General features: G+C 48.4%; 1 protein-coding gene across 1 annotated transcript; it reads left to right on the top strand.

The window, feature by feature from the left end:
• Positions 1-649: 649 nt before the first annotated feature.
• On the top strand, positions 650-1,891 carry LOC135194589 (uncharacterized). Its single transcript, XM_064220199.1, has one exon. It carries the CDS (start codon positions 650-652, stop codon positions 1,889-1,891), a length of 1,242 nt encoding a protein of 413 aa, XP_064076269.1.
• Positions 1,892-14,216: the final 12,325 nt, after the last annotated feature.

Genomic DNA, 14,216 nt, shown 5'->3' with positions numbered 1-14,216 from the left:
ATTTTTCTATTGGTTTTTCGAGTTAATGAACGTAACAAACAATCAAGTTCAGTAAGAAAACTACTAACTATTGATGATGGTGTTCTATAGATGCAGACAATAATGATCTTGTAATTTAACACTTCTATTCCGCAACTTTCAAACACATAGGGATACTATTTTTTATTTTAAGTGGTTCATAAATCCATAGTTCGATATTCAGAGTTGCTCGTACCAACCTATGGTCGCTGCCGGTATTGACTTCTTCTGACTGGTACTTTTCTGCGCCTCGACCACCTCAGTCGTGGCAAAGCGCCCCTCACTACACATCTCCTTTTTTAAAAAATATATATATGGTAGCGCATGTTAGAAAGAACGGTCGATCAGCGGTGCATACCCCACCATTAATACGCTGTTTGAGGTCGAGTTTACCAACATCCGTGGAGTCCACGCTAACTTCAATGCTCTCCATCATCATCTTGAGACAGCACGGCCTGCAATATTGTTTCTTACGGAGACACAAATACCTCGTCCTGCCAACACCAGTTACCTCAATTATCCCGGCTACTTGCTTGATGAGTCCTTCAAAGCTAAAGCTAGAGTGCGCTTGTTCGTCAGGACGGATATTTGTTGTCACCGATTGCGCTGCTTAGAGGACCCCTCCTTTTCCATGTTGGTGGTACGTGTGGACTTGCTTCGTCAAAGTCAAGTCTACGTGTGCCTCTATAGATCCCATAATGGTGACTTGGAGACAAGCCAACTGTTTGACCATCTTAGTCGGGTGGCAGACCTTGCGCAAGAGCAGTTTCCTTACGCTGAATTGGTGTTTTTGGGGGATTTCAAAGCTCACCATGAATCATGGTTGAACTCCTTCAAAATTGATCATGCTGGAAGGACTACTCATGCTTTCGCTCTTATGCATGACTTTACCCAACTGGTTGATCAGCCCACCAGGATCCCAGATATAGACGGACAAGGGCCTTCTCTATTAGACCTTCTGCTGACTTCTCACTCGGTGGATTATCGGGTTGTGGTTCAGATTCCTCTTGGTTCCTCGGATCACAGTTTGATATCAACCAAAGTGCCACAGCCTAAGCTACTGCCAACAAACGCAGGTAAACGTAGCATTTGGCACTATAAGTCGGCAGAGTGGGACGTTATGCGTGATTACTTTGCGTCAGTCCCTTGGAAAGAATGTTGCTTTAGTGGCAAAGACCCGACAGCTAGAGCCGCTGCTGTTCCTGGTGAGATCCTGTTGGGGATGGAATACTACATTCCTAACTCAGATCTCATTAGTAGGGGTATGGGTAACCGTTGGTCCACTCGGGAGTGTGGCGATGCTGTGTCATCTAAGCAGGCAGCATATCGCTCGTGGATCAATGGCTGCGCTAGTAGGGCTCCGAACATTGACTCACTGAAAGCAACCTACAACAAAGAATCCAAGTCCTGGAAGAAGACATATATAAGAGCGGTTGCCCAACGCATTGTGCAGATTGGCCATGACCTTATCTCGCATCATACGAGCTCCCGTAGTTTTTGGCGTCTAACCAAGTCTGTGCACAACAACTTCTGCCAACCTTCGCTGCCACCGCTCAGGAACCCGAATGGATCAGTAGCCTACAGTCCGCAGGAGAAAGCCGATCTTCTGGCGAAACTTTTTGCCCACAATTCTGTGATCGATGATTGTAGTGCGCTGCCACCAAAAATACTTTCATGTGGTCACACAATGCCTGACATTAAAATTAGGCAGCGTGATGTGCGTGCAGAGCTACAATCACTCGACGTATGGAAAGCTAACGGTTCTAACGGAATACCGGCTATAGTGCTGAAGAAGTGTGCAGCGGAGCTGTCTCCAGTGTTAACGCGCCTATTCCATTTGTCGCTTTCTACAGGATGTGAGCCGGAGGCCTAGAGAGAAGCTAATGTGCAAGCGGTTCCCAAAAAAGGGGACCTGTCTGACCCGGCAAATTATCGGCCAATAGCTATCACCACAGTACTTTGTAAGGTAATGGAACGGATCATAAACAACCAACTGATTCATTACTTAGAGGATCACAGTCTAATTAATGATCGTCAGTACGGGTTTCGACCAAAACGGTCCACTGGTGATTTTCTAGGGTACTGTTATAACCCTACATTGTTACCCCTTTTGCTGACCAAAGCTGCCAATTCATCACCTTTCCTCCAGAATCGACAGTAGCCCGCTCCTCAGAGTCAGTACTACTCCAACCTCCGATTCCGACGGTCGCGTTCAATAATTAATACTGTTGTTTTTTCTATTTCGAGGACTCAACCCTCAACCCCTTTTTTTTTTTTTTTCTCGCTGGAAAAACGCGTTACGCGCTTCCCCCACGTGATGGAATGTGGGGGGGGTGTGTGGGACTCCCCGAAACCCTGGACGCCGAGTGCGCCCAGGTACGCCGGGTTTACCCACTAAAAAACCAGCGGTACCCTCTCCGTCTTTCGGTGGGCGCCACGGGATCGCTTGCGCATGCTACCGTGACGCCCTGACGGTCGGCCAGCCTATGCGGGCCTCCAACACCTAGAGGGGGTTCTCGGGGTACTGAGACCCCCCCTAGTCCCTGCGACGCCTATTGAGGCGGGGGGAGAAGGTGCGCGTAGCGCTTTTTCCTCCTCCCCGGTCGTCTTCGGCGGAGCGGGTCTGCAGCGGCATCCTCTTCCCGCTCCCGCTCCGCGGCTTCCTTCTGCGACATCACGTTTTCGCAGAAGGAGCGCATCTCCGACCAGCACGTCAGCATCGTCAACGAAATGCTCGGTAGCGAGAGGTCTCCGCCCATAGTCGCCGCAAGGGTGTGCCTCTGGGGCCCCCACGCAGCACACTCACTCAGGGTGTGGAGCGCCATGTCGACTGGCGCACCACACTCGTGGCAGGAGGGTGACACCTCCCGCCGCGCTATCCCGTGCAGGTACTTACCGAAGCATCCGTGCCCGGTAAGTACCTGCGTCATCCTGAAGGTGAGTGTGCCCTTCTTCCTCTCGACCCAGCGACTCAAGTGGGGGCGGATCGCCTCCACTGTCGCCAGGCCCGCCGTGGGTGACCCCAGGTCCTCCTGCCATCGGGCGATCAGGGCTCGCTGAGCTAGAGCCCTGATCCGCCCGACCTCCGCTGACCCTGGACGGTCGCCGCGGTTCCTCGCCTCGACCCGGAACCGGTACACTTCCGCGAGCACCTCCGCCTGGAGCTCCCAGGGCGGATCGCCCGCGAGAAGTGTCGCCGCAGCCCACGACACCGTACGGTACCCTTTGACGCCTCTCACCGCTATGACCCTCTGCGGCTTTCGCAGCAGGGCCCGGTTGTCAGCGGTGAGGGCGTCGACCCAGATCGGGGCACCGTACAGCGCCATCGACCTCACTACGGCTTAGCGATCCAGGCCCCCCCACATTCGGAAGGAGGCGGCTGAGAGCGGCGGCGGCGTTGATGAGCCTCGGGCCGAGATGGACAAAATGCTGCCCGAAGCTCCATCGACCGTCCAGGATGAGGCCCAGATACTTCATCTGGGCCTGCACCTTGATCACCGTCCCGTGGACGGTGATACTCGCCCCTCGTGGGGGTCCTTTCCGTGGACCGTGGAAGAGAAGGGCCTCCGTTTTGGATATGGAGACCCTCAAGCCCAGCATTCCCATACGGTCCACGGTGAGAGCCGTTCCGACCTCGGCGAGGCGAGCCGCCTCCCGAAAGTCCCGCCCAGTCGCCGTGACGAGGGTGTCGTCAGCGTAGCACAACACCCCCATCCCGGGAAGGACGGGAGCTCGCAGGAGCCAGTCGAAACCGACGTTCCACAGAATTGGGCCGAGAACCGACCCCTGTGGAACGCCGCAGCCTACCCGACGCCGGACCAGCCTCTCATCGACCCCCGCCCAGAGGACCTCCCTGTCCTGGAGGTACGCCTCCAGCAGCCTCCTGAGATAGGTCGGCACCCCATGGTATCGGAGTGCCTCCCGTATCGTCTCGAAAGGGAGACTGTTGAAGGCGTTCGCCACGTCGAGCGACACCGCCAGGACGACTTGCCCCCGGGCCACCGCTTCCGTCGTCCGAGTCTTCAGGGCGTCCAGGGCGTCGACCGTCGACCGGCCCGCCCTGAACCCGTACTGAGCCTCTGAGAGACCCGGACCGACCTCCTCGAGGTGCTGAACGAGACGGGCTGCGAGAAAGAGTTTGCCCGTCTCGTTCAGCAGCACTATTGGCCTGTATGCCGAAGGGGAATCCATCGGCCGACCTTCCTTCGGCAACAGGACCAATTTACCCTCTTTCCAAGGCTTCGAAAACTGCCCGCTGCACAGACACTCGTCGAACAGCTCCCGAAGCCTTGCACCCAGGAATTCCAGGGCGTCGCACAGAACACACCCTGGAACCCCGTCCGTACCCGGCGCCGTGTTTTTGGCCCTCAAGCGGCCGAGGGCCATCTCCATTTCCCGCTCCGTGATCAGTGGTGGAGCCACTGCGTCTTCGATCACGGAGCGGGGGGCCATCTGCGGAGGGACATGCTCGCCTGGATGGGGAAAGAGTTCCCCGACCAGGCGCAGGAGGAGTTCCGGCGGCAGCGTCTCAGTGACGGGGGCGCCTTGAGTGCGGAACTTCCCGCGTACGCCGCGGTACGGGCCTCGATCACGGGTCTCGATTGAGACCCGCCAGAAGCTCCTCCCTGGCCTTTTCCTTGGCCTTGCTTATCGCCAGCTGCAGATCTTTTTTCAACTGGCAATAAGCGTCCAGCATCTGTCCCTCCAGGTCCGTGTCGAGGCCGTTGCGCCTTCGACAGCGGACGTAGGCCCTCCGCGCACGGCAGCACGTCGCCCGAAGGTCGGCGATTTCGGGCGACCACCAATAGACGTGCCGGCGCGGAACCCTGCGCCGGGTCCGAGGCATGGCCGCATCGCAGACCTCCTTGAGTGAACTGCGCATGCGGCCCGCCAGCTCCTCTGCGCTGGCGCCCTCCGTCCTCCCCGCGGAACCCCACCGCTGCACGATGGCGGCCTCCTTGACCAGCTCTCGATCGACCTGGCCGAGAGACCACCTTGGCAGCGTAGTCGGCACCCTCTGGGGTTCCGCCGGCCTGCGAGAGGTGGAGATCTCGAATCGGATGTACCGGTGATCCGATAGAGTCTCCACCTCCTCCTCCACTCTCCAGTCGACCACTCTGCGTGCTACGACAGGGGTGGCGAGCGAAACGTCCACCACGGAACCCCCCTGATGTCGCACGCAGGTGTGAACCTGCCCCCTGTTGAGAAGGGACAGGTCGGAGAGCAGGGCCCACACCTGGACGGCCCTCCCTCGCGGATTCGTGGCGGGGTTGCCCCAGGCACGCGACTTCGCGTTTAAGTCGCCGAGAACCAGTATCGGTTTCGGCGACTGCCTGGCCACCGCAGCTCTGACTAAGCCGAGATAGGTCTCGAACTCAGCCAGGCTGCGGTTAGGGGAGAAGTACGTACCGACGACGACGTACTCCCCCCACCCCACCACTACGTAGCCCGAGCCCCTCTCGATGAGTGAGAGGGGGGGCCCCGTTCCGCTCCTCGTGAGGACCGCCACGGTGCCGTCCGAGTCCCCCAGCCAGTGAGGTAGGGGAGGGACGTAGTAGGGCTCACAGGCCACCGCCAGGTCTATCTGCCACTCCGCCATGGACTGCATCAGCAGGTCCTGCGCTCCGGCGCAGTGGACAACAACATTCGTTTGGAGGAAGCTCAGTTGTCCGTGCATTTTTTGGTTCGTTGAGCTTCCTCCGAGGCCTAACGGCTACATTCGCTTGGGGCGGTCCTGGTTCCTTGGACCGCCTTGCCTTTCGTGTGGGGAGGGTTGCAGTCCCTTCCACCCATCGAGTGCCCTGAGGGCCTCCCAGCCTCTGCACAGACTGCGCAGTGGGCTGTTGCAGAGCACGACGGTGCCAGGTGTCCCGCACCTCCGCACCTGTAGCACAGCGAGCTCCTGTCAACTTTTGACGGGCAGAGGGCTCTCGTGTGCCCGAAACCAAAGCACCGGAAACAGCGAAGAGGTTGCTGCTCCAGTACCCTGACCCTAGCAGAGCTCCATCCCACTAGAAACCTACCGCTGTTGGCCAGGGTCTTAGCCGCCGCCGTTGGGCACCTCACTGTAGTCATGCCCACTCCCGCAGGACCTGTGCCGACAGCCCCGACCCGGACAGAGTCAACGCGGCAATTGCCAACTCTGGCTATGGCTGCGGCCAACTTGGTCTTTGTGACGGAGTCGTCCAGCCCCGTGATCCTCAATTCGGTCATCCTCACGGGTAGAACGATGTTGGCCACTCCATCCAGCGCAACGCGGAGCTTATCCGCCAGTCGCCCAGCCTGCTCCTGACTCTGCGACTTGGGCAACTCTAGGACCCTAGCACCGGTGGCAGCGCGGCGGATCTTGATGCCCTCCCCTATGCCCAGCTGCGCCAGGTCGACGCTCTGCTCGGCCTTCTCTAGCACCTGGGCGTACGTCACTCCCTTCTCTTCTGCCCCAGGCTGCAGAGAGATGATGACGGCAGCGGTGCGGGGCATAGATATTTTGCCCTTTTGTGATGTTACCGCCGGGGTGGTTGTGAGCTTGCTTGCCACTGGTGGGGAAGGTTTCTTATCCTTTTTCCCTTTCCGGACAACAGTGGCCCAACTTTCCTCCTGCCCCGCACCAGCCTGAGCTGAAGGGACGGGCGTCCTAGCTGCCGGTGGGACCGTTGCAACCGGAGTTGTCCTATTGTTTTTGGACTGCTTCTGCTTTTTGGGAGCAGAAGCCGTGGGTGGCGTCGAAGGCCTCGGTGCGTCCAGCTCTACGGTTGTAGCTGGTGGACTGCTTAATCTCGGGGGAGGGAGTCTGGCGTCCAGCATCGCACCGATCGAGATCGTGATGAACTCTCTCAGTTCATCAATCATAGCAACGGTGGATGGTGTGGCCGCAGAAGGCCCACTCGAAGCCGTCATGGTCGCCCTCATGTCGGCGAACTCCCTCCTGTGAGCTTTCAGGTCCTCTTTGAGGTTTTCGACCTCCCGGCGCAGGCGGCTATTGTCCGCCTGCAGACGCCGTGTCTCTTCCGCCTCAGTGCGAGAAGAGAGGACCTCGACTATAGCCTGTAGGGCGGCAGCCGATTCCTTCAGGCTTTTAATGTAGCCGCCCTTGAGGTTGCCCGATTTTTTGGCAACCGTGAGGATAGCGGCTACGTTGCGCTCCGCCTCCGCGTGGAGTTCCTCCGCTCCGAGTGTCGCCGGGTCCGCCATATTTTTTGTTACCGACGTTGACGGCACTACTACGTCCTTCTCTTCGGTTGGTACCTTTTTAAAGGCACGGCTACGGAGCGCCCTCTCGAAGGCAACTTCCCGTTCCTCCTCTTCTTTTTCCTTTAATTCGGCCCTAGCCCGGGTGAGGCCGTTGCCGTTATTTTTGCCGCGGCGGTTGGCAGCGGGTCTCGCCGTCTTTACTCCCTCGTTTCCGGAGTCGGAGTCGTCCGTCTCTAGCGGTCGAAGTTTTTCGACAGAGGCCTCCGAAGCGGTCTCCATCTCCGAATCCATCTGGATATAACTAATCAGGTCACAGACTAGATTATCCCGCACGACAGGTACGGTCCATAGGTTCTGAATTATGTTATTACGTCATTTTTATGTGTAATTCACCCGCCTGAGAAGAAAATGACCTTATTTAATTTTAAAAGTCAGCCTGATGTACAACCGAAACGAAAGTTTAATTTGTAAAAAGTGGAACAAAAATTTTGAATTTCCTGTACAAGGTCATCTGAATCAATATCCCAAATGACAGATGGGGGGGTGGGGGGTCTTTTTTTTCGATTTCCCGAGTGGAAATCGAGAAAGCGAGTGCGGGGCGATGATCTGGGGGTGGATCCGAGTAAACCCTCAACCCCTACTATTTCTTAGTTTAGTTTTGTGAACATTCTTTTTTTTAAAAAGGCTCCAAGTCCGTACCGTATAACATTTTTGGTGGCAGCGGTGGGATCTGGAAATTCCAGTGCCCTACTCAGTTACGCCAACTCGATCCGGATTTCTATTTAAAGTGAAATTCGGTACGGACTCCGTCGTGACTAAAAAGTTAAACTGAAAAGTGCTAAAGTGCAACGTCTGTCCACACCCACACAAAAGTGCGTGAAAGTGCGTGAAAATTTGTAAAACCTACTATTCTCCGGGCCTGCTGTCCTGCTAAAGGCCCAACAAACATCAGGCCAAACATCAGCTACTGCTGACCATAATTCACATCGAGCTATACAAACTATTGTTCCTGGCTACGACGAGCATCATCTACTCGACGCGACTCTCACCGGTTTGCGGCGAAAATTCTGCGAAATGATAACGGTCATAATCGCGCTCTCCGTGTGCATGTGAGTGAATCTTTGGTCAATAGCGGTTCTCAAACTTTCGTGCTTTTCTTCTTTTGTTTTCGTTTGACTGTGTGTCTTATAATCTTAGTCAAAATGTCTGAAAGTAGAGCTGTGAGCCCAAAACCTGAAAAGGCCGAAACAATTGTAACGGATACAGAGGAAGATATTTTCTGCCCTCCTGGTCCAACCACTAGGTCACAGGCGAAAAAAAAAATTACGCCTAGCATCAAAGTCGAATTAGATCTAACTACACTACTCAAATTTATTAAGCCATACGATGGGACTAGGGAGACACTTAACTCGTTTCTCGTCAATTGTAACAACGCGTATGATTTAGTGTCAGTTGCACAGAAAGACATACTATTTAAATATATCCTATACCAGTTACAAGGAAAAGCACAAACTGCTTGTTCCATTAAAGATTTTTCCAATTGGGCTCAACTCAAGGAGTTTCTTAAAACTCAATTCAGTGAAAGAAAGCATTATGCTCGTTTGCTCACTGACCTCCAAGAGTGCCTTCAGCTAAATAACGAAACAGTCAGCGCATATGCCTTTAGAATCGAGAGATGTCTTTCTCAACTACTCACAGAAATCTCTATATCTCACAGCCATAAGGCAAGGGAGATACCAGGTCGAACGGCTGCTATGGAGGAATTAGCACTCCATCACTTCCAAATGGGCCTATTAACTCGATTATCCAATATTGTAAGGTGTAAATCACCTAAATCGGTCAACGAAGCGATAAACATAGCGATCTCGGAGGAAAAAATACAACAATACCTCTATAAACAGAGTTCGTCTATTTCAAAACCAACAAATACACAAAAGCCCAACTTCCAAAATGTGAGACGCGAACAACCTCAAGCAGGTCCGAGCCAACCTAGGACACCTTTCCAGAGTAGGCCTACTAATTCCAATAATGCTTTCCAAAACTCCGGTACCCCCATTTGTAGATACTGCAAATATCCTGGGCACACAATAGAACAATGTCGCAAACGACAATTTAATAACAACAGACTTAGAGTAAATCAAAATTCATTAGGGACACCACAACGCGTCAATTTCATCTCTAATGTCCCTGAACAGCAGTATCCAACCGAATCAGACGAGGGTTATGATACTGTCGATGCCGAAACAAAAAACGAGTAAGAGTCTCGTCCCGGTGTCGTACGGGACCTCAAGTTTTTAAAATCGACACCCCAAGCGTCTCTTCTAAATCAAGACTGCCTCCTTTAAATGGAGACCAATCTTTGCCAAATATTACTAAATCTATTGTACCAAATCTTACTAAATCTATTATGCCAAATCTTACTAAATCCACTGTGTCAAGTTTTACTAAATCTACTATACCAAAACTTAGCGAATCTACTAAGTTCACTGAATCCACTGAATCTATTAAATCCACTGAAGCCATCGAATCTGCTAAGTCCGCTGTATCTACAAAGTTTACTGAAAAAGTGAAACCGAATATATTCAAAATAACTACTAATCCTTCACTTATGTTTTTACCTCATGTACTCGTCAAATCTCCTGTATCAGAACTTCCATTAACACTACTCGTAGATTCAGGATCTTCTGTTAGTTTACTGAAAAATTCTTGCATCTCAAAACGAACTCAATTGATACAAGAAAAAATTCAATTAAAAGGCATTGATTCCTCAGAGGATCTCATCGAAACTCGAGGTCACTTACAACTAAAATTGCGATTATCAAAATCCAGCTTAACTCATCAATTTCATGTTATAGATAAAATACACCTACCTTACGATGGAATAATAGGCTCAGATATGCTTAATGCGCATAGCTGCAACATCGATTACAATAATGATTTGTTGCAAATCAAATCAATCAAATCAAAAATCTTTATTCAATATAGAAGTGTTTACACTTGCTTATTGATTGTCAAAAATCTACCACCGGTTCAGAATTTAGCACCTCGGACCTGAGAAGAACCGGCGAAAGAAACTCAGCGGGATATTTATTTTTTTTTTCCATTTTGCATGTACAATAATAATTATATTTTAGTTATTTGAAACAGCCTGGAGGCGATCATTTCATTCCCAAGGTGTGCAGTCAACTAAAAAGTCATTAGTGTTGTAATATCCTTTAGCACACAAACGCTCTTTAACGATTCTTTTGAATTTTATAATTGAATAATTTTGAACGTTTTCTGGGATCCTGTTGTAAAAACGTATACATTGCCCCAAAAAAGAGTTACTAACCCTGTGTAATCGGGTACTTGGAGTAACAAGTTTATTCTTGTTCCTAGTGTTAATAGAATGTACGTCACAATTTCTGGGAAAATCGTTTATGTTTTTGCGTACATACATAACATTATCAAAAACAAATTGAGAAGCGACAGTCATTATTTTAATTTCTTTAAATTTATCTCTTAACGAATCTTTTGGGCCCAGGTTATAAATTGCACGAATAGCCCTCTTCTGCAGTACAAAAATAGTATTAATGTCAGCTGCATTACCCCAGAGTAGGATGCCATACGACATTATACTGTGGAAATAACTGAAGTACACAAGGCGAGCCGTATCCACATCAGTCAAAAGTCTAATTTTTTTTACCGCATAGGCTGCAGAGCTGAGTCTATTCGCCAACTTATTTATATGGGGGCCCCATTGGAGCTTAGAGTCTATTGTCATACCAAGGAACTCTGTTGATTCTAAAACATCTAATGCTTCCCCGTTTAAACGTACACTCGTTTTGACACATCTTACATTGGGAGTAGTGAATTTAATACATTTAGTCTTTTTACTATTTAACATTAAATTATTAACACTAAACCAATTTACTATTTCAGAGAGAGTATTGTTCACATCGTCATATATTGAAAGACGTCTTTTTATTTTAAAAATTAAAGAAGTATCATCAGCAAACAATACTATCTCGAGTTTATCACCTAGGAGATGTGGCAGGTCATTTATATAAACAAGGAAGAGTAATGGTCCAAGAATTGATCCTTGAGGGACCCCCACAGTAACTGGAGACCCGGGAGATCTCTTTCCATTTACATCAACCCCCTGAATCCGATTGCTCAGATACGAAATCAGAAGACTGAGTGCAGTGTCCCTAATTCCATAATGACGTAGCTTCCTGACTAAAGTTTCGTGTTGCACGCAATCAAAGGCCTTAGATAAATCACAAAATATCCCTAAGGCATCCTGTGACTCCTCCCAGGCCCTGTAAATATTTTTAACGAGCTCAACACCAGCGTCAGTTGTCGAGCGACCCCTTGTAAATCCAAATTGTTTCTTGTGTAGCAACTTGTTATTGTTTTTTTTTTTTTTGTTTTTGTTTACTGCTTTTTTTTTTTTTTTGTTTGTTGTTGCTTGTATCATTGTGGCTTTGGTCAGCTTCTCGTAGCTGGTGGGAATGTGAATTGAGCTTAAGTTGTATTGTTTTTATTATTATAATTATTATTTTATTAATTTACATTTTTAAATTATATAGTATTTAACATTTCTTATTATCAAACATTTACATTTACCTACATTATAAATCTATTTTTATTTATTTATTTTATATATTCTTATTTGATTTATATTATGAGTCAGAACGATGATGATTCGTCGGATACATTTTGTACTTGTAGTGAAACAGATAGTAATGACAGTTTTCTTAGTCTACCCTCACTTTGTGATGAATTAAATGCACATTTTAGCGACGCTTCAAAGCTTTTTAACTTGGTTCACATTAATGCTCAGAGTGTTCCCGCTCATTTTTCGGATATGTTGACTTCGTTTCAAAATAATAATTTGCATGCTATTTTGGTTTCAGAATCCTGGCTGAAACCATGTCACCCTTCGACATCATTCAGCTTACCGGGTTTTCGCTTGATTCGGAATGACCGTTTAGGTCGTTCTGGAGGAGGTGTTGCCATTTACTTGCGATCACACATTCCTTTTACTGTTATTGATTTATCGCAACACCAAAATAGCCCCGGAGCTGAACATCTTTTTATTGAGGTCCTATTTTCCAACACTAAGCTTCTTCTCGGCGTTTACTATAATCCTAGCCTTACCATCGATTACTTTATGTCTTTTGAACAACTTTTAGAAAAATTTGCTCCTCTGTATACACATAAAATAATAATGGGCGATTTTAATACTTGTCTTCTTAAAAATGACTTTCGAACTTCACGCTTTACTTCTATTGTACAAGCAGCTGACTTGCACATATTGCCACTGTCTGCGACCCACACATTTCCTGACTGCTTACCTTCTCTTCTCGATTTAATCCTTGTCTCTTCTGATACTCATGTCGAAAAATTCGGTCAATGTGCTGCTACTGCCTTTTCCTATCATGACCTTCTTTTCTTGTCTTACAAACTAAGACCTCCTAAAGCTAAACGTAGAATTGTTATGAGGCGTAATTTTTGTAGGGTTAACTTTGAAAGGCTTGTTGAGGATGTGTCGAATATTGACTGGTCCGGAGTGCTTAATGCTTCATCAATTGATGAGAAGTTAAATACTTTCAATATCCTCTTAACTCAACTTTATGATAAGCATGCTCCTATTCGACCAGTGCTACTGAAACATCTACCGGCACCATGGTTGACTGACGAAGTGAAATCTTTGCAAAAGAAAAGGAATATAGCCAAAGCTAATTTTAGACTTGATCCCAATGCCGTAAATCGTGAGAAGTACCGGAGAGCTCGGAATCGCTGTAACAGGCTGTGTAGGGATGAACATCGACGCCATATCTATAAGTCAGTTATTGAGGAAAATGACTCAGCCCGAGTTTGGAATTTCCTCAGATCACTAGGAGTTGGGAAACAACAACAAGATCTATATTCTGAAAACATAAATCTAAATTTACTAAATCAGCATTTCTCATCCTCTGTCACTATTGATAATACAACAAAATTAAATACAATTTCTCAAATTTCTTCTTCCACAACTCCTGATCTTCCCTCTTTTCGATTCAGTCAATTCACGTGTAGTGACGTTAAGAAGAATATTCTAGCCGTATCATCTAACAGTGTTGGTTCTGATTGCATTAGTCGCCAAATGGTAATTCCTATTATAGATAATTTAGTTCCTATAATAACAAATATTTTAATTTTTTCCATTGAGAGTGGCACATTTCCTTCTTGTTGGAAAGATGCTTTAATCATTCCCTTGCCAAAAAAACCCACCTCGACTTCCTTTTCCGATCTACGTCCTATATCTATTCTTCCTTTCCTCTCTAAAGTTCTTGAACGTCTAACTTATAATCAACTTAACCTTTTCCTCTGTAGATACAATCTTTTCAATCCCTTTCAATCCGGATTCCGCTCCGGCCATAGTACGACTACGGCATTAGTAAAAATCACTGATGATATTCGCATGGCTAAAGACAAGCGTCAGCTCACTGTTTTGACATTACTCGACTTCAGTAATGCTTTCAATAGTGTAGATTTTGACATCTTGCTTGCAGTATTGCGTTCTCTTAACATTTCTCCTATAACGATTGACTGGTTTCACTCTTACTTGCACGGTCGCCGGCATCGAGTGCGACTTAACGACACTTTTTCTGACTGGACTACTGTCAAAGCCGGCGTACCGCAAGGTGGCGTGATGTCTCCACTCCTATTTTCACTTTTTATTAATACTATTACTAAATATATTTTTTCTTCCTACCACCTGTATGCTGACGATCTCCAGATTTACATGCACACAAGCTTAGAAGATCTGCCTAGTACGATAGGTACCATAAATAAAGACCTCGAACGTATCAACAGATGGAGCAGAGAGTTTGGTTTGCAGGTTAATCCTTCCAAATCGCAAGCTATAATTATCGGAAGTCAACAGCTTATTTCGCGGATTAATTGCTCGAATGTGCCTCAAATCATTTTTGCCGGTGTCATTATCCCTTACAGTGAAACAGTCAAGAACTTGGGTATAA

This window comes from Vanessa tameamea, chromosome W, assembly GCF_037043105.1.
Source record: "Vanessa tameamea isolate UH-Manoa-2023 chromosome W, ilVanTame1 primary haplotype, whole genome shotgun sequence".
Taxonomy (NCBI): Eukaryota; Metazoa; Arthropoda; class Insecta; order Lepidoptera; family Nymphalidae; genus Vanessa; species Vanessa tameamea.
The sequence above is the reverse complement of the archived record's forward strand: the minus strand, read 5'-3'. Positions and strand labels throughout refer to the sequence as shown.

What these genes read in the sequence shown, in the direction of transcription:
- LOC135194589 (XM_064220199.1), top strand. Translation starts at nt 650, where the DNA reads ATGTTGGTGGTACGTGTGGACTTGCTTCGTCAAAGTCAAGTCTACGTG.